The following is a 22,792-nucleotide window of genomic DNA, read 5'->3' as shown; positions in this document are numbered from 1 at the left end:
TAGAAAAGTAGAACAGAGACAATTACATTAATGCAAACAAGAAGTGACATCTGGTTTCCTGACTGTTAGAAATGTGACCAAAAAATTATCAAAAACTGACCAAAAGTCAAAATAAACAGCAATTTCTGGGAAACATATGGTAGGGGATTAAAACCTTCCACATATCAGTAAGCACCAGTGTTACCACGACTTTAATGTAACGCCGTTAATGTTCACAATTACAACTCCAAATTACTGATAAACCATTAAATTCTGTTCTGAATTTATGTTTTATGACAAATGTCTAAAATATCTGAGAGAGGGATGTATCCAAAAGATTTAAACAAACTGAAAATTCTCGGTGCTTAAGTAAGCCAAAGTTCTCTGGGAACTAAAATCAAGTATTTCATGATACCTTTCTGAGAGAGGTAAAATATTAATTTATGTAATCAATCAAGAGTCAAAATTAACAAGAGAAAAAGAACAAGTGGCTTTTTGTTTCCCCTTCAGTAGTATCTATGCCTGGAATATAGAAAGAGATTTAAAAAATCATCTGGAAAAACTGAGGTTCTTTTTTTTTTTTTTTAATTGAGTCTTTTAATACAAAATGTAGGTGGGCAGTGTTGCTAAGTTGCATTATATTCTAGTTCACCAAAACAGTTGGGCAAATACTTCCTCTTAGGCAGAATATATATATTTCTCTGCTTTGTAAATCCTCTGATGTTTTATCAGTGTACATAAGATCATAAATACTTGGTGTGTTACAAATGTTGGTCCTTTACACATGGCCATGTATATGTTCCTTCCATAAATATTTTCTAAAATTTATACTTATATCAAGAAAATGAAACTGTGGAAAAACCAGGAAACCTGGTGAAAGAATGCTTAAAGTTTAGGCCTCTTTAGTCTATATCTCATCTTTTTATTTGGAAGAGAGACACAGTGGGTATTGTGGAAGTAATGGTGGTACTATTGCAATTCTTTTGAGTTCTTTTCTCTGAAACTTTTATTTCAAACCCATGAGATATTTTGTATGTAGTTTTCTCTTATATTAGTTTGCAACAATCAATGGATATTAGTTGGAGGACTGTAAAAGAGGACATGTACTATTTTAGCAAAATTGCATATTGATTCCAAAGTGTTTAAAAAAAAAACTTTCCATGAATTATGCCTTAATATAATTCAGGGATTCATAACCAAGTATAGAATTGAAAGGGAAAGTCACAGAACAGATTTATTTGTATTATTAAAATAACTTTGTCAAGGGTATCACAGCCAGCTGAGGATGAAGTGATGAAGGCAAAACTGCTCTCTATCACCCACAATCTACAGTGTTACTACCAAAATCAACACATAGGAGAGCTCACTTTGATATGGGAGGAAGGCAAGAAAAGAGAGGCTAACTGCTTACACTGACTCATGAACTCTCCCCTCAGTACTTTGTCCGTCATTAACTCTTATAAATTCTGGTGTACTTTAAGTAAACAACTGTTAGCATGGAATTGTTGTTTATTTTCCTCATGAGATGGGAAAGGTATTTTTTATATTAAAGAATTGAAATAAAATATACTGTGTAGGTCTCATTTGTTAAATAGGTCATTTTCTGCTGCCTTCGTTAAAAAAAAAAAAAATCCTTGCCGGTTGATCAACTTGCACAGGGAGGGTGAGATGAAGGATGCTCAATTCTGATAAAACACTGAGAATAGTGTCCAAATGAAAGCTCTAACTAACTGCATGAAGTCAACCTGCATTGCCCGATACTAAGGGAAGAACTGGTCCAAGTGTAGACTGATTCCACGTCATGGAAGCAGTCTTCCTTTTAATGCCACAGACAAGAGTACGAGAGGGTTAGCAGATTAGCCTCGACTGTTGTTTTCAAATGCTTGTTTAGAGTTGGAACCATTTTCCCCTTTTTTACTCCCTGGATTATCACGAAAGAACTGAAATGTAGCGGGGGTGGAATTCTAGCAAATAAGAGCAGTGCAGCCCCTTCTTCTACCCTCTTCAGCAGCTCCTCAGGGGGATCCCAGGAGCACAGTAGGAAAACCACCCTCAAATTCAAAACACTTACATTACTGTTGATGAGAGAAGCAGCCCCAGCCTAGTGAGCTTCCCCAAGGTCAGAAATCAGCAACAGACCTAACAAAGTCAGGTCTTCTGATGACCAGTCAGGGATTTTTCTGTTCCAGCACAGACAGCCAGCTGGCAATCTGGGTACCCATTTGACCTCTGAGGAACTTTTGCACAATGATTGAAACAAACCTTTGGGAACTTTGAAGCCTTTATTGATGTTTCTGAATGTTTTTATTAATTTCAAATGTGCATTAAATGCAAACACATTTTAATTTTGATGTCATTCAATTCTTTTTTTAAAAAGTTGTACTTGTGGCCATAAAGAACGTGACTTATTTGAATCTGGGGTGCTTTATGGGCATGGCTATTGTATCTGAGGTATAATTTAAAACTAAACAAACAAACCTATACCAGAGGTAATGGAATCATCAGTCATGGCCTCCAGTTGGAATAAGAACAGTCTGAGTTTGCCCATGAGGATGGCACTCTGCAGCAAGCTGATGTGGGATTAGCTCACATCAACCATACTTAGTTCTGTAGTACACAATGCGTGTTGCTAAGTGATTCGACAGAAGGAAACAGAGCACTGATTGACGAGCCTAGTAACTCTTAAGTGACTGCAATATACACATGCACAGAATAAAAGTCTCCCTTTCACAGCTGCTGTTTGCTTCACAAAATGTGACCCAAAGTAAATTCATTATTTTTTTAAAAAGCTAAAGCCCCTATATGCTCTTGCAAACACTTTCCTTATCATGAGCTGTGCTGTTCATTTAATTGGACTTGGAGGGTCCCACGGTTTCTAGCATAAAATGCCATTTTCAAGAGTGTGTAACTTGTCTATTTAAATTCTCCCTGGCCCAGAGCCTGGAATGCAAATTCTGTTTCTGAGAATCACTTTGTTTTCAACAACATTCAAAAGAGAAGGGGGTAGGGGGTGCTGCCAGTATGTGGGGTGTGAGTTTATTTTCACCATCATCAAAATCTCCTGTATTCCAAAATAGCTTACAAATTTTTATCAAAGTAGACCAACTGGATTTTTTTTTTAGATTGCTGTATGGTATTTTCTTTAAGTGTATTCTGAAAATTGTCACAAATGATTCTTCTAAAGGAAACAACCTGGATTTTCTCAACTTTTTTGCGGACTAGCTTGATATTTGAGAATTTTAACACAGTGAGAAAGAAACCTGACAATGACAAAGCAATACACATAACCTTCAGGGTGCTATGACTTAATCTCTACCTACTATCTTATATTCTTGTTGTGTTCTTATATTTATGACATCATGGCCTAATTTAAAAAATTGTTGTGGTTGTTCTCTTTACAAAAAGTGTCCCTAGCAGTGCACCATCAATCTTCCTAATTACATCAAAGTGAAATAAAAGAAAGAAAAAAAAAATGGGACATTTGTAAATAAAGGATGCAGATTATTTGGGGTATTTAATGGAAGGCATGACTGGCAAACACTTGGAATTTTATGTGATTCGTTAAATGATTGAGAAGGGTGGATGGTTTCTGGAAAGTGCCTTCTAAGCTGAAAAGTAATCAACTGAAACATGTAATATGCTTTTACAAGGTTCTTCTGGAGAACAAAGGTTTCCTCCGATAGTACAAAAATTCTTTGAATCCATGTCATGAGCCCACAGGAGCTTTGAAATCTATATAAATACTTAAGGGACAGTGCCACTTAGTCACACAGGCTAATACAAGAGAAATCGGAAAAATCCATGGTTGTTTGCTGTAGTCACCCTCTGGGCTTCTTTCTTCCCTATTTATTTTAATAATTTGTAGGTGCTGCCACATTATCAGAAAGCAGAGGGAAAACACTGAAAAGTGAGACCTTCTTCCCTAATTAAAAAAGACTGGCATTCTGAAAATTTTGAGACCTATTTTTCTCCCTGTAACTTCTATTATGATGTAACAGGAGGTGGGATTTTTTTAATTTGAATATTAAAAGATAAAATGTTTAGTTAGAACTTCTCAAGTCATTCATTTGCATAGCTATGTGCACAGTAATATTAACTATATGTTATCATTAGGCAAAGTAATGTTGCCATAATGCCTACAGTAATTACTCCAAGTTTCTTCCACTGGCTTCTCTTCTTCCAGCCCCACTCTACTTTTTCCTCTTGATGTATTCCAGATACACATTCAGGGTGTGGTGAACTTTTTTATTTGGGGGCAATTTTCTAAACCAACTGAACACTTTGAAGAACTAAAGCAAAATTATTAAAGGCCAGGATATATATATGTGAGTGTGTGTGTGTCTGTGTGTGTGTATAATACTATTTACACACATATATTCACACACACACATTTCTAAGTCATAAGATGTTCAGATTTACCTGTATTTATTGTTTAATATATCAAAATATTAATTTCACATGGTTCAGCCTAATACAAACACGTGTGCATGACAAGCATGATTATATGTATGTATCACGTGTCTATGCATATATCAGAGAATATTTATTTGTACATGTCAGTGAAAGTTAAAGATCACATGCCAGTGTTCACTTAGTAGTACTTCGTATCACAGGAAATTTTACCCAACAAAACATCAGAGAATATTCTTTTAGTTCCTCACTGCAAAACTCCTATTTGAATTTCAGGGCTTTTGTTTTCCTCCCTGACAGCATGCATGAGCAGAATGAAGATCGTTAGAAGTCCTCTTACAGAGATGCCTGCTGTGGAGACACTACAGAGTGTTCACTCTTCTTTCTAAAGAACATTTTCTAGTACCAGCCATCAATCCCACTTAGCAGTTACACTGCAGACTACTTACTGAACACCTTGACTATTGTAGGTGCCTCAAACACGTTGTCCTCAGTTACTAGCATGCACACAAATCTCTTTTCATCACTGATCCTTGCATTACTGATAGACAAAGTGTAGTTTTCTGAGAGGCTCAATCTGTCTTTGTATTCTGGTACGTCGTCGTACTGCACACTTTTCTTTGTAGAGGACCTGAAGGCAATAAATACTGGGGAGCCATCGGGCTTTTCCTAAAAATTAAAATAACAATACATTTTAAAAGCAAGCATATTCAGATGTTTCAGGATTACATCCAGAATAACAAAATTTCTTGGCCATATTCTTCCACCAATATTTATAGTTCTGTCCAAAAGGAATAATTTTGGATATGAGCCTCACATAAATCTTTGGTTATAGAAAATTACTCTTCATAAGAGGAGAGGCTGTAAGTTCTTTTACAGGTATCAGTTTAAATATATGAAAATGGAAAGACAGAGCTATTGGAATCTGAACTTTTCTTGTATCCAAAGGACAGAATTAGTGACTGTTCTGAAACCAACAAAGGCGGGCATTGTATTTAATTTAAAAGAAAAAAAAATAGATGAAAACAAACACACAAATGCACAAAATGATATTCAGTTAACCATCACAGCAAGCATACCCGTGGGCTGCAAATACTCATTAAGAAATCCTGGGCAGTTGTCTTTTGTATATTCATTACTTTAATCCACATACTTTAAACGTCCACACCTTTCAGTTTCAGCCAAAACTGACAGAGCTGACCTTTACTCATAATATAATTTAATGAGTCTTCATGGAGGAACAGTATTTGCCCTTGTGAAACAATCATGTCCATTAAGCAACAGAATCAGATTAATCACTAAAATCCATAGTTTTGCTATCTGAGTCATAAAACTTAGCTCAAAGAGCTTTCATATAAAAACTTATTATCAAAATAAAATATAATCTGGCATGGACAATTATGCCAAGAGCCCGAGACATATAACTCATCTCTTCCTTTGCTCCCACAAAAATTCTCTTAGCCAATAAGCAATTTAATCTAAGATAGGAGCCAATCCCTCTTCTACTTACCTCATAAGACCTTTGAGAAAATAAAATATGATAAAACATTTTAAAGTGCATGGCAAATTCCAAGGTGCCATGGGGAGTTACATTTTAAAAATTATTAATATTTATTACTGCTATGGACTAAATGTTTGTGTCACCACCAAATTCATATGTTGAAGCCCTAATCCCTAGTGTGCTGATATTTGGAGGTGGAGCCTTTGAGAGGTAATTAGCTTTAGATGAGGTACTGGAATGGTGCCCTTAGGACAGGATTAATACCCTTATAAGAAGAGGAAGAGAGGTCTCTCTCTCCATGAAAACACAGGTCATATGAGCACATAGCAAAATGGCAGCTGTCTGCAGATCAAGAGAAGGACCCTCACAAAGAGCCGAATCTGCCAGCACCTTGATCTTGGGCTTCCCAGCCTCCAGAACTGTGAGAAATAAACAGATGTTGTTGAATCCCACTACTCTATGGTGCTCTGTTATAGCACCGCAAGCCAAGACAATTACTAAGCTAATTTTAGAGTCCAAAAGTTTTAGCTGGTTGAATATCTGAATACACCAAAAATCTTCTCCTTGAATTTTTTAATTTTGTCACAGGTTTACAATGCAAATCCTTGCTCTAAATCATTCCTTCACTGAGAGAAATATGTTAAACAGTCCCTTGTATTTCATACACTCATGCAATAAATAATAGTTATCAACCACAGGCCAGGCACTTTCCTTGGGTTTTCCACGTAGTAACAGATTTAATACTCCTAACGACCCTGTAAATTAGATTTGTAATATTAGATTCATTTATAGATTATATAGTAGAGACAGAAGTCAGTTAAATACATTGTCCAAGGGCCCAGCTCTTGTATCTCAGCAGAGCAGAGGCTGGAGCTCTGCAGTCTGGCTCCATGATGACTTCACTGCAGCATTCTCCATAGCTGTTAGATGCCCCTTCTGTCCCAGCACTTAGGCAGATGCTGGAGAAGAGGAGGGGGTGAAGGAGGGCACAAACTGCGATGAGCACTGGGTGTTATAGGCAATTAATGAATTGTTGAACACTACATCAAAACCTAATGATGTATGATATGTTGGCTACTGAACATTTAAAAAAAAAAAAAAAAAGGTGGGGATGAAGTGTGGAGAGGCTCACAGGGAACCATGATTTCCATTCACAGGGAGATGACCGGGCAGGAGGGGAGAAGCCAATCCAGCCTTTCTCTATGTCTGCCCCCTTTCACTCTTTCCAAACCTACCATTTGTCTTTCAGCTTTCATTAAATTAGAGCTTATAGACGATGCCTGCAAATCGACACTGGCTTTAGAGCACATGGTACTTCAAATGATCTCATCCGTGTATTGCCAAAGATTTTTGCTTTAATTAAGAATTGGAAAATTGTCATTATTGTTTCCACTACCACTGTACCAGTTCAGTTTGGGTGAAAATTATTCCCTGAATTATCATCAGGAATGCCTATGATCATGGTTTTTAACCATCTGTGTTCCATTTATTTTGGCAGTAAGTTTGACTCAACCGGTGAAGCATGTGCTAGTCTCGCTTGGAGTTTGAGAGGTGTGAATAGACCTTGTCCTCATAGGCCTTAACTTCCTATTTCCACTTTAACAGTAAACCAGAAATAGTTCTAAATTCCCATCATGAGCCAAGTATCAGGAGGGTCCAGGGCAGTGCTGAGCCACCTCACCCCCTTCCTCTGCTGTCACATGACCTCCCCACAGGCGCATGCGCTTAGAGCCCCACAGCCAGAACACGGACCACGTGCTAAGCACTGGGTCAATATTCTGCTATGAATTACCCCATGTAACCCTCACACCACTGAGGGAAGACTATTCTTATCACCTCCTTTTTAGAGATGAGAAAATGGAGATTCATTCATTTGTCCAGAATCCCACAGCAAGTATATGGTAGAACATGTGGGTCTGACTTAAGAACCCACATTTTGAAAGACTGTCTTCTACCCCTTCCTTGGGTGCAAGCTTAGGCACATTTCTCAAAGTGCGTTCTGCATGTTTGTTCTTGCAGATATTTGAGAGAAAAAGTTGGGTGGTTAAAAAAACCTAAGAAATGAATGAAGCACGGACAATTCAGAATGCATCTTAGTACATGAGAGGCTCTGAGAAGAACTGTGATAAAGTTTTCAAAAATTATTTGACCACCAGGTTTTTTTTTTCCTATTAAAATATCTTTTAACATTTCAAGGAACTTGAGAAAAACTGCCATAGTATTCAAGGAAGCATATGTCTACTTTAAACTTGCAAACTACCATGAGTCTCATGTGATTCAGCATTAGGAAACTGTGCTACACAGACACCTTTTGTTGGTTTCCGTAATTAAATTGAAACATTTTATCAGTCGATGTTACCTAGCCACCATATATCATCTACCAGGGTTTCTACCCTCCATTTCCAGACCCATCTGCGATATCTGAGAAAGTATGACTTCCTATCTGCAAGAAAGGAGTAAAATGAACACTATTACACGTAAAAAGGACCTGCTGCATCAACATAGCATTAAGACAACATCAGAACAAGCTTCTAATGCTGATGACTAACTCCCAATGAATATTTGGGTATTCTAGCAACTGGTGTATTTTGTCTTTGCAACAGCCACACCAAACATGAGTATGTGGAGAAAGGCTGCCAACTTCCACTAAGCTCTCTTCTACACGCCACTGATTTTACTCTGGAACTCTGCCTTTTCCTCTGCCTCTAACATTTAAGGTTAAATCTTTCAGACTAATATGATCTAAGAATTACGTGTTTATTGGCTTTATTTTAAAACAGCACTTCTTATGGAAGACTTAGGAATTACTCTTTTGAGATATTCAACACATAATTCTACCTTCCTACATTTGTAACCATAGCTGAATATTTGCCATTACGTTAATTTGAAATTCACACTTACTCACAGAAGGAATATTATCTCAAAAAAAAAATAAACCCAAAAAACCAAAACAACAACAACAACAACAACAAACCACTAGAGGTAATTAGCCAAGTCCAAAGTAGGTTACACTTACATATTTCCATTTGCCAAACATGAGATTCTGAGGTACATCAAGTCGGCAAGGCATGATAATGGTATCTCCATATGCTGAGTTTACACTATACCAACCAAGTCCTTTAGAAAAAAAAAAGAGAGAGAGAGGAAGATGGTAAGTGTTTTCTTGAAGTAACTAAGCAAATAACTTCAGTTCAGGCTGTGTGCCTTTCTGACGATTATCTATTTTAATTTTATCTTAAATGACTACAAAAAGTATGAAGCTAGAACATATTTCCTATTTAAATATCAACAACTCTCATTTAGCTACTAAGTCTTTGAATGTCATACATTTCAAATTTATAGACCCTCAATTTTACCAGGGAAGAGACAAGTGTGTGCTACAAAGGAACATAGTGGAATGTGAAAGTATATTTTTTTTCCTAAGAATATATGTCATAGAAAACATATATATATGTATATTACATTTCATAGACATGTGGGACCACACAAAGATTAACACGTTTAAAATTCTCAAAACTAGCTTTAAATATATTTGTTTTTCATTTGAAAATACTGTCAAATTAATCTTCTGGAAAAATTTTTAAAACTACTAAAAACTAAACTAACATATATAAGACCACAACTAAATTTTAATTTTAAGTAGGAAAATGACTAATTTTATAGTAGCAATGGTTACTATATTTGGCTTAGTTTTAATTATGCATAAAATATTTTAAAAGATAGGAACCTGTAGTATAAAAATTCTTTGTAAAGTGTTTACTGAGTGGGTTACCCTGAATTTTGGGTAGACAATGTAACTTAAACCATAATTTGCTACTAAGGTAAAGAAAACTTCCTGGTCTTATTTAATTCTTTACTGAGAAAAAATGTAGATGACAAAAAATTAAAATGTCAAAACCCCACAACTTTTGCATAAGTATGAAACATACTATTCAAATCTGTATATATTCATGAAGTTTAAAAACTCAGGCATTTAACTTGACAAGAGTACTTAAGAAACATCTCAGAATTTTTTACCTTATTTTATTCACAGTGGTTTTTAAGATTAAATATGTTAACAATTAAATATCTGTTAAGATATATCATAATTGGATATAGTGTGAACAGGGTAACTTAATTTGAAACTGTGGAGGGGGAAAAAAGATATTTTGTCCGCCAGGTGGTGCTGAAGTGCAAAGCTAAGGCCATTAGAAATACAAATACCATTTTATGACTTTCTGAGGAAATTAGACAGTGGACGTTATCTCTCACTGTTACCCATCAATCACAATGCATAGGGAAATTTCATATAGGGATAAAAATCATTAACCTTAGCAAAGACAAAAAGGTAATAAAATTCCTTTTTAAAAATTCTGTCGACTGAGGAAGTTACTTCCCTTTAAAGCAATTTTGCCCCAGTGAACAAAATCATTACAAGAAACACAAACTTCAAGTAAATATGCCTCAAAACAACTAGTTTCCGGCATTTTTAACATTTGTTAAAATAAAGAATACAAAGTTTAATTCATGATGATGTGTTTTTCACTTGCTATTGGAGAAAAGCAGTTTACCAAACTGTTTATCGTATGTTCAATATTATAATAAAAATTACCTCAATAGCTTTTAAATTGTTTAGTGTTTCCCATACTGTAACTTTAATTCCTTTTAACTTCAAGCTGTTGCAGAGCATAAGACTATAAATGAAGACATGGTCTCTTCAGCCTTGTTAAAATACAAATTGTGAGAACTCAAACTAGTGAGAATTAAGAAATTATTTCTCAGTATAGTACTTGTTTTCTACAATACTTCGTATGATAAATGTGGAATTTTAATCATGTATTTTAAGATCTGTTCATGCACTGCACCGGCACAGATATGTCAACCCAAGAAAACAATTTTGTGATTTAATGTTTTGTTTTTTCACCAGTATGAAGCAAGTCACTGGAATATGTAACAACTCAAAGATGATCTGTATCTATAACTTAAATTATGGCAGGACATGCCCCTCTAATTTCTCCTATCACTTGTAAAAGCCCACCTTCTTTTGACAATTGGCAGTACTCCCATGGTTAATCAAGGAGTGAAAACAGTTTACAGAGCTTAGGTACCAAGGAGGTGAATGAATCCTTTGCCACGTACACAGGGAAAACAAGAAAATTCTTTATGCAAAAAAATGTAATTCTTTGCTATTTCTTACAGACCATTTTTCTTTTCTCTTCCTTATAGAATTTTAATGCGCTATATAGATACCAAATTTTGTAACAGGTTTCAAAGCTATAGGAATTTCAAGTACATCCTGTGTTATTAGCATAATGAAATGCCCATATATTCTTATCTTTGTATACCCAGGGGCAATGCCTGGCATCTCAGTTGAATGTTCTGAAGTCCTTTCCATTCTGGTTATTAAATTAACATCTTTAAAAATCAGGGAGGAGTTGGTACCATTGGAACTTTGGGAATTCTTATTCCTACCACATAGTCTCGTAAAGGCTGTCCTAGATTGCCTTTGATATGCAGAGAATGTGGACTTATGCTTGTATGGCATTTGGCACTCATTTCTGAAGAGAAATAAACACAAAGCAAACATTCTTATAAGAGCTCATGGATGAAACTATGGAAGAGAATATTTCTGCCTACCAAACTGTATTATTAATTTCAGAAGAAATTAAGGATTATCATCAGCAGATCACAGAGCACAAATAATGTGAAATGCCTCTTTTTCTTACTGTGATGACCACAAAGCAAAGGGTTGTTTTGAAAAGTATTCGAGAATTTGTGAGTTTGGGTCTTTTAATGACAGCTTGATATCCCAAATAGCCAGGACAGGACTCTTTAGAGCATAAGAAACCTAAGGGAAATAAGACATGTGACAAGCATGAGGGCAGTAGGTAAAAGGCCAATGATTACAGACAGAAGCACCAGTCTCTAGGCTTAGGGCACACAGGATGAAAGTCAGCTGGACTGCATTAGGAGTCACAGATTTCAGAAATAATTATCAAGTTTGCTATAGTTATCAACTTTCCTCTTTTCTAAGAGTATACCAACTTCCGGGGTCACCTGATAGAAAGACTCAAGGCTTCAATCTATGGTAGAGCCAATATCCCTAGCCCTGGAGAGAGAAAGTGGCTACAAAATCACTGTGATTGGGTGATGATTTAACATCCTGATTTCTACAGATGTCTCAGCCTTTGAGATGAAGTGCCAGTGAGACCCAAAGTACCTGTCAACACAAATGGCTCTGTTTATACTTTTCACAGAAGCAAAGAATTTTATCTTTGATTTGCCAAGTCTGAACTGAATTTAACTCACAAAAATTCCCCTGCAATTTTCTCCCTGCAATATTAGTTGGTTAAATTATTCATGGTTTTGTAGCCTAGAGATTATTGGACACTATTGCAAATATAGAATGCCTATGATGTCCTGCCTCAAAGAAGTTAAATATAAAATATAGAAGGAATGAGTGTGTGCACAAGTGTGCATTTCTGTGTGGTACGTGTTATATCTATGTGTGTATGTATATATCATAAGATATTTTAAACTGGGCTAAAAACCTTCTGCATTAAATATGTTCTATAAATGTAAGGTATTGTTATGAATTATTAATATTACTATGGCTATCAAAATGTCACGACATAAAATAAAATGCAAAAACATGTTACACACGAGAAGCAGTGTAATTATTTAAGAAGTTTTTTATGAAGAGCTATTAACTAAAGATAAAGAACAATAGAACTGAAAAGGTTACATAGGAGAATTCAATAAAAAACACAATGGGAAAGCATAGCATAAGAAAAATCTCTTAGCCCAGTAATTCTGACGTACCAAATCTCAGACAAGTGATCATAAATACAACATAGCTATGGTTATGTATTTTGTACAGGAAATAATTTAAGGAGGCACTGAAACGGACTCTGGCTTAATTTCAAAATTAGGTGAACACAGCTTATTTCTAACTGAACTAATAAAAATGTAATAATTGTGCCCATATTGGTGAATACACTTTTCCTGTATAAACTAATTTTAATGACTATCAAGTTCAGAGTGATCGTTCTCTGTGCATTGTTGATATATAGACATTTGAGTGGAGGGATCTTAAAATTCAGAACCTGCCACTACATTTCATGCAGAACAGTAAATAATACGGACGAGAGGATGAGAATGAAAGAGTCTATTTTCACATGCTGTCGTTTAGCGTGGTTAATTATTTTTTATTGCATTGATACTTTGATAGCATCATCATCCTTAAAAGCATTGTTCTGAGCTCTGTAGCTCTGTTAGGTGCCAGAGAAAGGTTGTTCACAATCACAACTGGCACAGAACTTAGCACATGAGAACTATATTACAGTTCTACAGAAATTTCAGAGAAATTTATTCGCACAGATGAATTGTTGGGGAGGAAGCAAGTAGAAGTGAGAAAGCTATCCTTAGAAATTACTTTCATGTTTACTTGACTGATTTTGACATGTAAACATGCTAGTGTCCCTATGTGCTTTATTAATGAATTAAGACGCATATAACTCTAATTAAACACATAAGTATTTCTTAACATCAGTTTATAGCAGTGTTTCTCAACCTCATCACTAATGACATTTTGGGCTGAAAAAATCTTTACTATGGGAGGGGGCTGTCCCATGTATTGTAGGATGTTTAAGAGCACCCTCACCTCTGCCCACTGGGTGATAGTAGTGGCACCCTCCCACCCCCCCCACCCCCGCTATGGCAACAAGAAATTCCTAGACAGGACAAATGTCCCCTGGAAAGCAAAACCGCCCACCAAATCCCATTTAGTGGAAAACTGCTAGTTTAGATCTTCTACTATTGGCTTTCTGTATTCCATAAAATTGTTTCCTTTAAAGAGATCATAGTTGTAAAGTAGAATCTTAGTACAGGACTAAATAACCAAGAAATATGAACAGAGGGGTGGAGGAAGAAGTGACACATCATAACACTTAGCTATTATCAACATTGTTTTCTTCACAGAACATCCTATACTATATTCAACTGTGACAGGGAGATAGAGTCCTGACTCCAAAGATTTGAGATCCAATCTCTTCACAGAGATTACCAAAAAAATACTCTATTTTAGCAAATCTACTTCATGTATCACAATCAAGTACAAATTATACATACTATATAGGTTCTCTAAGCTACACATATTACATGTATTTTATTTAATATGATAAAATATCTACTGATAGAGTGTGAAATAGGTACCTTTAAAGTGTTTTTCAAACCTGTGATTTTATGACTCAATGAGGCAAATGTACTTCATAATTCCTCTTATTCTTTATGGCATTAAATAAGAATTTAAGATTTCTGTCAAGGTCATGTGATATATAACAAGAACTGAGACAGAGGGAGGTTGAGAGAGAGAGAGAGAGAGAGAGAGAGAGAGAGACAGGGCTTGTAATTCCCAAGTAATTCACAATGGATGGCAGAAAGGCAAAGACATCTGATGGAATATGTTATTTTTAGAAATAGAGAAAAGGGTTTTCCTACTCTCTTTTTCAATTTCCCTTCAACAAATGGGTACTTGGGGACCAAGCTGGTTGTTTGCTGAATCTGCAAAAGGAAGATGTTTATTCAAAATTTGCTTTCTGGATGGTCTTTCACCAGTGTCACATACTAGGATGTAGGTGTAACTCTGTAATGCCTACAGATAAAGAAAGAGTATGGTGATTCTTTCTTTCTCTTTCTTCTAGCGGTTGCTACAATTCTATATATGGATTATAGTATATCTTTTAGGTAAATGGTTAGGGCACTGTGGAATAACATTTAGAGGGGAAAGGGCCATCTTACTAAATTATAAAATACTGCTAGTACCCAAGAATATGGTTTAATATATGTGCTCTTCACTGCTGAGTTTGGTATATTATAATGCTTGAATTCTTTATCTTTTTAGTAAACAATAGGTTAATATAATAACCTATATTATGTCATAGAAAGGAGATCTACAAAAGCAATAAAATTTTTAAAATACAGTATCAGTATTTGCATCCCTGTACTGAAAACTATCCTCTCAATTTACCACTGCCTGATTGTTCATCATGGAATGATCTATGAGGCTGGAGAAGTCACAGCTCTTCCCAATTAGTTTAGGCTTTGTCCCATCTCTGCCTCATTTTTATCTGTGTTCCTTGGGCCTTGGTTGAATCCGTACATATCCTTTAAGGCCTATCTCAACGATCATCTATTCATACATGTGACCATGCATCAAAGTATTTACTGAACACCTACTAGAGGCAAAGTGTTAGATAGTCTTTGTGGAGGAAAATATATATAAAGTGCCAAGCTCTAGTCCTTCAAGATCATGAGCTGCTGTAAACTAAGTGCTGTGGGAAATGCAGAGCAAGAAGTCCCTGCAATGAGCTTGAGGATATCGGTAAAGGCTCCTTCCGGGTAATTTCATTTGACCTGAACACTGAGTGCAGGTTTCTGTGAACAGGACGGTAAGAACTACTTCACCAGCATGTCCTAGCCAGGGACCATGCAGAGGCACTGAGTGGCACTTAGTTTTCTCTCTTATGGCAAACTTCCTTTTTTATTACAGTAATTTCTACATAGTAGATCTTTGATCTTCATAAGGAACATGTCCTGACTGGCAGTTTTCTCAAACTCATAAATGTGCATAAGATTTCCCTAATGAAATGCAAGAAACTGTTAGATCTCTCTACTTTCTCTTTACTTTCATCACCAGCACTAACATTTGGATTCTTCTTGGGGCCACTTTTAAATTATAAGCAAAAAGTTTATTTAAAAACTATTTAAAAGCAACAGAAGTGATTTATGTTGTGAATCCTTATTTTTGTTTTCTGGGAGATACCTCATGAATTTTAAATCCGTAAATGTAAAGATTCTACTGTGCTTCTTAGAGTTTAACTTGGGCTACATGAATGATCGCTAGGGCATGTCTGACAACTCTACAGTTACTTAAAAAAAACCCAAACTGTGGGATATGAAAACATTTGTTCATATAGAAAGAGAATTTAAAGCTTTCATCAGATGATCAAAAGTAACCTTAAATAAAAAATAAAATATTTAAGGGTGCTTGGGTGGCTCAGTTGGTTAAGCATCTGCATTTGATTCAGGTCATGATCCTGGGGTACTGGGATCCAGTCCCACGTCAGGCTTCCTGCTGAGCACGGAGTCTGCTTCTCCCTCTCCCTCTGCCCCTCTCCCTGCTCATGCGTGTTCTCTCTCTCTTTTGCAAAAATAAATAAAATCTTTAAATAAAATGAAATAAAATAAGGTTCATTCTAAATTGACTAGAACTTGTGGAAGCACAGTTTGATGGTATCTGTCAAATTAAAAATGCTAAAAGCCTTTGATGCGGTAATTCTACCACTGGGAATCTATTCCACAGAAGTTTTTGCACAAACGCACAACTGTATACAAAGATAATACAGCATTATTTTAAACAGTTAAAAAAAAAAAAACTGGAGCGACTTAAATGTTCATTAGTACAGATGCAATAAAGTGTATATCCATACACTGCTCTACTTGACCTATGGAAAAGAAGTAGGATCCAAACACACAATTTTTCTCTATATATATTTCAGTATTTATGATTTTTATCATTCATTCATTCATTGACCGTTGAGTACCTTCTCTGTACCAAGCAGTGTTCTAGGGTAGGTGATCAGCATATGCAAAAACAAAAACAAAACAAAAACTGTTTTCATGCTTTAAGTTCTAAACATATGCATATTTATTCGTGCATTTAAAAACTTAATTTCCTTTTGAAAAAAGGAGAAATTATTGGTTTAATTCCTCCACTATGCTGCAACCTATTTGAAGGAAGAGCCTTATTTTTCTCATTTTGAAACTTGTTGCAGCATCATGAAGACTACAGGAGTTCAATAATAATGGGTAAAATAAAGCTCCACTGCACGACATCGAAAGGAAGTCTGTAAGATCATATTCTTATAGTTCATATTCTTTTCTCTGCGTTTAACATTCCAGAAAACCATATACTACCCTTTGAAATTCTAGGGAATCCAGTGAGGTAGGGATGAGGGGTGCTGTAGTATTTCAAAATCAGTATCTTAAAATTGTCCCCCCCAAAATGCTATTTTTATTTTAAAAAATTTTAATACAATATAACATACATGCAAACCTGTGTACAGATCTAGATTTACATTTGAAATGTCCTAAAAGTGCCAGGATTTAGGGTTTCTTTGGCAACTCTTTTCATGTTCTTTCTCTGAGGGTAAAACTGGGATTTCCACACATCTGTCCCACAAAGGACTCTGTTTTTACAAAGTCATCATTCCCCAGTGATGAGCTTTTGATGAGCCTATGGGGTCTATGCCAAAATGCCAAAACATTGGTCCCTTTGTGGGGACAAAATTAAATGAAAACACTTAAGAACACTCTGTATGTGTGTGTGTGGGGGGGGGGACAGGGAGACTACACTGAACCTGAAATTTTTAATTTTATATATGAAAAGAACAGTGTTCTATATTTTATTTTAAAATAGACAGTCATAGTGATAGAGACTTAAACATGAGAATGTTTAAATATATTTTATACTATATAGTTACTCATTATAAAAATTAAAAGCATTTGTGTAATGAATAATTTATGTTAGTTGAAGTTCACAAACCTAACTATTCTTTACTCTCATACTTCTAATTACCTAGGACTTGAGGCTGTGTCTTTAAGATGCTTATATAAGGAGAGTCCCCCACTCATACAATCAGTCAATACAATGAAAAAAAATTGATAGCATGTTATTTTCCTTCTGCTCCCCTCTCCCAATTCAATTTCCCTTATTAGTTCCTGCACTGTCTCTGTCCATATTCTGAGGACTTCATTTGGGAACTAGCTTAACTAAAAAGGGAGATGGAAGAAACCAATATCTGAACTCCTCCAGGTTAAAATAATGCAAAGGAAAAACGAATACATTTATGCTCCATTGCTCTGAACATTTTCTCAGCATGAAATTCCAGATTTAACTAATTCAGACTATCAGTTCTATTTGAATGGTGAAAAGTTACATTTTTCTGTGCATTTTGTCATATAAGTCGTATTGAAATTGTGAATACAATTCAATTATTTTAACAAGAACAATAACTGTACTGTATTCATGAAAACACTATCAAGAGAAAAACACTATCAACAGGAAAACAGGCACTATGCTTCACAAAAGATCTTAATTGCATCATCTGAAGTAATGGAAACTTTTGGAATTTAGACTAGAGTCTGTCTTCAGAAAGAGTCCATAATTATTGTGACAGAATAAATTTGTTTTCTGCAAATAATTTAATGCCATGACAACAAAAAGACTTCTTGATTTGAGGAAATAAAAGCTGTCCTTGATAACACTTCCAAACCCCCAAACAACAAATTCCTAATAGCTTTAATACTCCTCAAATGCCTTAGAAAAAATATATCAGAAAGACTTTTAGTCAATAAGATCATCATTGTTTTCACAGAGAGCTTCTGTTAATAACAGCTGTGTTAATTGTATTTCTTTAGCATTTCAATTGCTATTCAATGGCATTGGAGAATTTTATTTTATAATTGATGTACTGAATTAACCAGGGACAGCGAATAAATTATTAGGGCTACTGAATGAGCAGAGTAGTTGACTTTTGCTTCTTGATTGGTTGAGCGATCTTGTCCAGTAGGGTTGTTACTGGTGTGTTCCACATCAAATGTCTAACTGGGTATCAAAAAATGTTTACGTAGGTTGAAATAGCTTTTTTTGCTCTTTTCTTCACACGAATCCCAATTAGCATTGCCTATGTCTCCTGAGGAAATAGATTTGTACAATCAAACATGGTAAGTAATAAGGTTAAAAAGCTATTTAATAGGTTTTCCCACAGATTCGGTACAGATTGCTGGCTGACTTTTGAAGTTTAGATTTGTGTAAATTTCATGCCTTTAATTGACATCTCCCCAGAGGGGCTGTAATATAAGGTAAGGTCATAGGAAAAAAAAATGATGGCTTTTTATGGCATGTTTCCCTTTCTTTAAGAATTAAACTCAGTTTACTGGAAGATCTAGTCTTCTAGTTTTGAGGAGGAAGAAGAAATAGAAACATTTGTCCAAAGTAATTTTTAAAAGAGATTAAAGCCACAGGAAAGATAAAATTTTAAAAGAAAACAAATAGTTGCATATGCTTAGAAAATCAGTATGGGGCGCCTGGGTGGCACAGCGGTTAAGCGTCTGCCTTCGGCTCAGGGCGTGATCCCGGCGTTGTGGGATCGAGCCCCACATGAGGCTCCTCCGCTATGAGCCTGCTTCTTCCTCCCACTCCCCCTGCTTGTGTTCCCTGTCTCGCTGGCTGTCTCTATCTCTGTCAAATAAATAAATAAAATCTTAAAAAAAAAAAAAGAAAAAAGAAAATCAGTATAATCTGTCATATGAAACTGAAATCATCTTCCAGCACTGACAGATTTTGTGTCACCTTGAGGACCAAGTAAGCATGCAAAACAATACACATTATAGCTTGCCCACAGTAGAGGCTCAATGGAATAACTCTGGAATGCTTAAACCTAGAGAGACAATACTGTCTTCTATTAATATTAACAATAACTTTTCATATATTCCATTTTCCCTGACAGTCATTATTCTTAATTGATGAGTGGGAGGAAAAGTGGGAAAGAGAACAAGATAATTTAGGAAGGCAATGAGTAGAGATGAAAAATATAGGAAGCTGTATTGAAAGGTAGTTTTATCATTTCTAAGGGTGTCAGATGGAGGAATGCTTTAAATATCTTGTAAAATCTGGACCTGAAGTTCCCTCCAGCTTTGAAACTTTCCTTTACTTGCAAAGATTTTAACTCACTGAATACTTTGCCTTAGAGAGCCAGGGGCCAACTGTTAACTTAAAAATGTGCCATACTTATGCTGTAATTTGGGAAATTATTAAATGACCCCCCAGAAGGATTTCTGGAAGAATAGCTATCATGGACAAGATAATCCCAACAAAACAAAACAAAACCTAGATCAGAAAAACAAGTTCTTACAGCAGAAAAATGGCTCTTCTGTAGACTGAGACAGTGCCTACCTTCAGTTGGTTTTCCGTGGTTGTTAAAGTTTTTATCGTATCTCACCTGCTTCTGCTTCTCAGCTTCACATTCTTATTTAAGCATCAACTTAGCAAGTGCTTCCTCTTTATAATTCAAGGGAAAACCGTGAAGTGTGATGGACATGAAGACATACCTCACAGACTCCCAACCACAGTAAGTGTAACTTACCAGGGACCTCAACTGCCCCTGCCCTGAAATCCGTCACTAAGTTTTGCTGAGGCCACATTTTCCCTGTGCTGCTGCCAGCTCAAGACTGAGCAGAGTAGGTCTGTAAGACAGGCAAGGTTCTGGGAGGCAAGGGACTCCTCTGAGGGCTGACTATGGCTCAAGGAATTCATTTCCCTAATGAAACTTCCTTAGACTACACACCAGTGTAGAATGCGTCCACCCGATCTTCCTTCTGTCTCTCTTTCCCCTGATGTCAGATTCACATTGCACTCTGACGATTCTCCCCACCCACCTGCTCCTTCCTCATTGTTTTCTGATACAGGTGTTTCCCTAGTACAATCCTTACATGTTCAATCCATTTTGACATCTGCTTCTCAAAAGATCCTGGGTAACATGTGGGAGAAATTAGGCAGAACATAACTACATTGACTCTCTGACATTAGTAGACTACTGGATTCAAGAAAATTGGGATTTTAGTACAGATGCAGTTAAAAAAAAGTATACTTGATTTAGTAAGGGGTTAGCTAAGTTAAAAATAAAGATAATTTAGAGCAATAATAGTATTAATAACGGACATTTTATTTTTTTTTAAAGATTTACTTATTTATTTTAGAGGGAGAGAGAGACCTTGTGCCAGTGGCGGGAAGGGCAGAGGGAGAGAATCTCCAGCGAACTCCCGCCGAGGGGGGAGCCACATTTTATTTTTTTTAAAAGATTTACTTATTTATTTTAGAGGGAGAGAGAGAGCTTGTGCCAGTGGGGGGAAGGGCAGAGGGAGAGAATCTCCAGCGAACTCCCGCCGAGGGGGGAGCCCAACATAGGGCTCAGTCCCCGACCCATGAGATCATGACCTGAGCTGAAACCAAGAGTCAGACACTTAACCCACTGAGCCTCCCAGGTGCCCCAATAATGGACATTTTAATAGTGCTTTGTAGTTTGCAATATTCTTTTATGTATAGTGTGCATTTTTGCATTTGAGTCTCATAAAAGTTCTGTATGATAAGTAAATAAACCTGCATAGTGAAGAAACATTATGATGCCTCATTTTACTGATTAGATACTGTTCATCCTGCAAAGCCAAGAGAGTAAATGAACATGACCAAGCCAGTATGTAGTAGAGCCAGAGTTCAAAATTAATTCTGAATTCATGTTCAATTCTCATCACTATAGATACACAGAAAATGATTATGTGTTTTTATTTCGTTTTATACTGTGGCTAATTTGGGAATATTATTCAACAAGTATTAGAATGTTTTCTATATTTAGACTTAAATATTTAAAAATCTATAGATTGGAGGGACTAGAAAGAAAACAAATGAATATATTTGATCATCTCTCTCTGAATGTGATGTTATGTAGCAGTTGACCATTATTGCCAGAAATAAACTGAGTCCTGTCCATGATAGCTCACCTAATTCTCAAAATAACATAGAAAACTGCAAATAACTGAAGTGATAGACATCTTTCAGGTAAGGAGCCAGAGGTATATTAAGGTCCTTTAATGTAGACGAGGCATTCAGTTGCCAGGCAGAATGGCACTTTATTTATGTACCCAGCACAGTAGAGATAATAGACTACCAAGAAAAAATTACTGGATGAACAAAATGAAAAGATTCATATCAAATCTTTCTAACTTAAAAACCTGTCTTCCCATCAAAAAAAACCTTTTCAGAATAACAACTTTTAGGTTAGTTGAAAATGTAAGTTCACAAAAAACCTGCACTTGAATGTTTATAGAAGCTTTATTCATACTTATTCAATTTTGGAAATAACCCAGATGTCCTCCTGTAGGTGAATGGATAAACCAACTATGGTACAGCCATACAATGGAATATTATTCAACAATAGACAGAAATGAAGAAATGAGCTATCAAGCCATGAAAAGACATGGAGGAATCTTAAATGCATATGGCTAAGTGAAAGGAGCCAATCTGAAAAGGCTACATTCTGCATGATTCCAACTATATGACATGACAGAAAAGACAAAACTATGAAGATAGTAAAAAGATCAGTGGTTGCCAGGGGTTTGAAGAGAGGGAGACAAGGATAGGTAGATGGAGCACAGGGAATTTTCTGGGCAGTAAAATTATTCTGATAATGCTAAATGCAAGTTATACATTTGTCAAAACCCATAAAATGTACAGCACAAAAAGGGAATTCTAATGTAAATTGTAGACTTTAGTTAATAATAATTACGTATCAAAACTGACTCATCACTTTTAATAATGTATCACATTAATGCAAGATGTTAATAATGGGAAACTGGGGGCTGGAGAGACTTGCAGGAGTATGTGGGAACTCTACTTTCTGTTCTATAAACCTAAAACAGATAAAATGTACTCTTAAAAAATTGATGTACATAGTTTCTTCGGCCTATGGGATGCATTCTATATTTAGACAATCTTATCTAAATTCCCTTGCTTATGGTAGAGGGAAGGACATAAAAATCAAGGGCAAAGCTTTGCACCCACCAGCAAAGGTGATCTCAGTCTAGGCAGCGGAATCCCCAGACAGATATCAGCAGGTGCTGACAACACCAGGACCCCTGCTGAACAGAGTGTCCTGGGTGGCCGTGCTGCAGCCCAGCAATTGCTGTTTTATGATTATGTTTCCCACATATTCCCAATCCCACTGAGGTGCTAATACATTCTGTTCATCTTTCCATTGAAAAGAGATAATGTCTTTGATCATTTGTTCATGGTTACTGCTCAGGGAG

The 22,792-nt window shown here is 36.0% G+C and overlaps 1 protein-coding gene across 3 annotated transcripts in view; it reads right to left on the bottom strand.

Annotated features, from left to right (window-relative positions):
* Positions 1 to 22,792, bottom strand: part of ALCAM (activated leukocyte cell adhesion molecule) — a 204,743-nt gene that overhangs the window by 47,110 nt on the left and 134,841 nt on the right. For all 3 annotated transcript variants that reach the window (XM_019796245.2, XM_019796246.2, XM_019796247.2), the window contains exons 2-3: positions 8,907 to 9,007; positions 4,839 to 5,058 (exon numbers count right to left, since the gene is read on the bottom strand). In XM_019796245.2, coding sequence (XP_019651804.1) covers positions 4,839 to 5,058; positions 8,907 to 9,007 — 321 coding nt within the window. The remainder of the gene's footprint in view (positions 1 to 4,838; positions 5,059 to 8,906; positions 9,008 to 22,792) is intronic.

Source organism: Ailuropoda melanoleuca, chromosome 1 (assembly GCF_002007445.2).
Source record: "Ailuropoda melanoleuca isolate Jingjing chromosome 1, ASM200744v2, whole genome shotgun sequence".
Taxonomy (NCBI): Eukaryota; Metazoa; Chordata; class Mammalia; order Carnivora; family Ursidae; genus Ailuropoda; species Ailuropoda melanoleuca.
The sequence above is the reverse complement of the archived record's forward strand: the minus strand, read 5'-3'. Positions and strand labels throughout refer to the sequence as shown.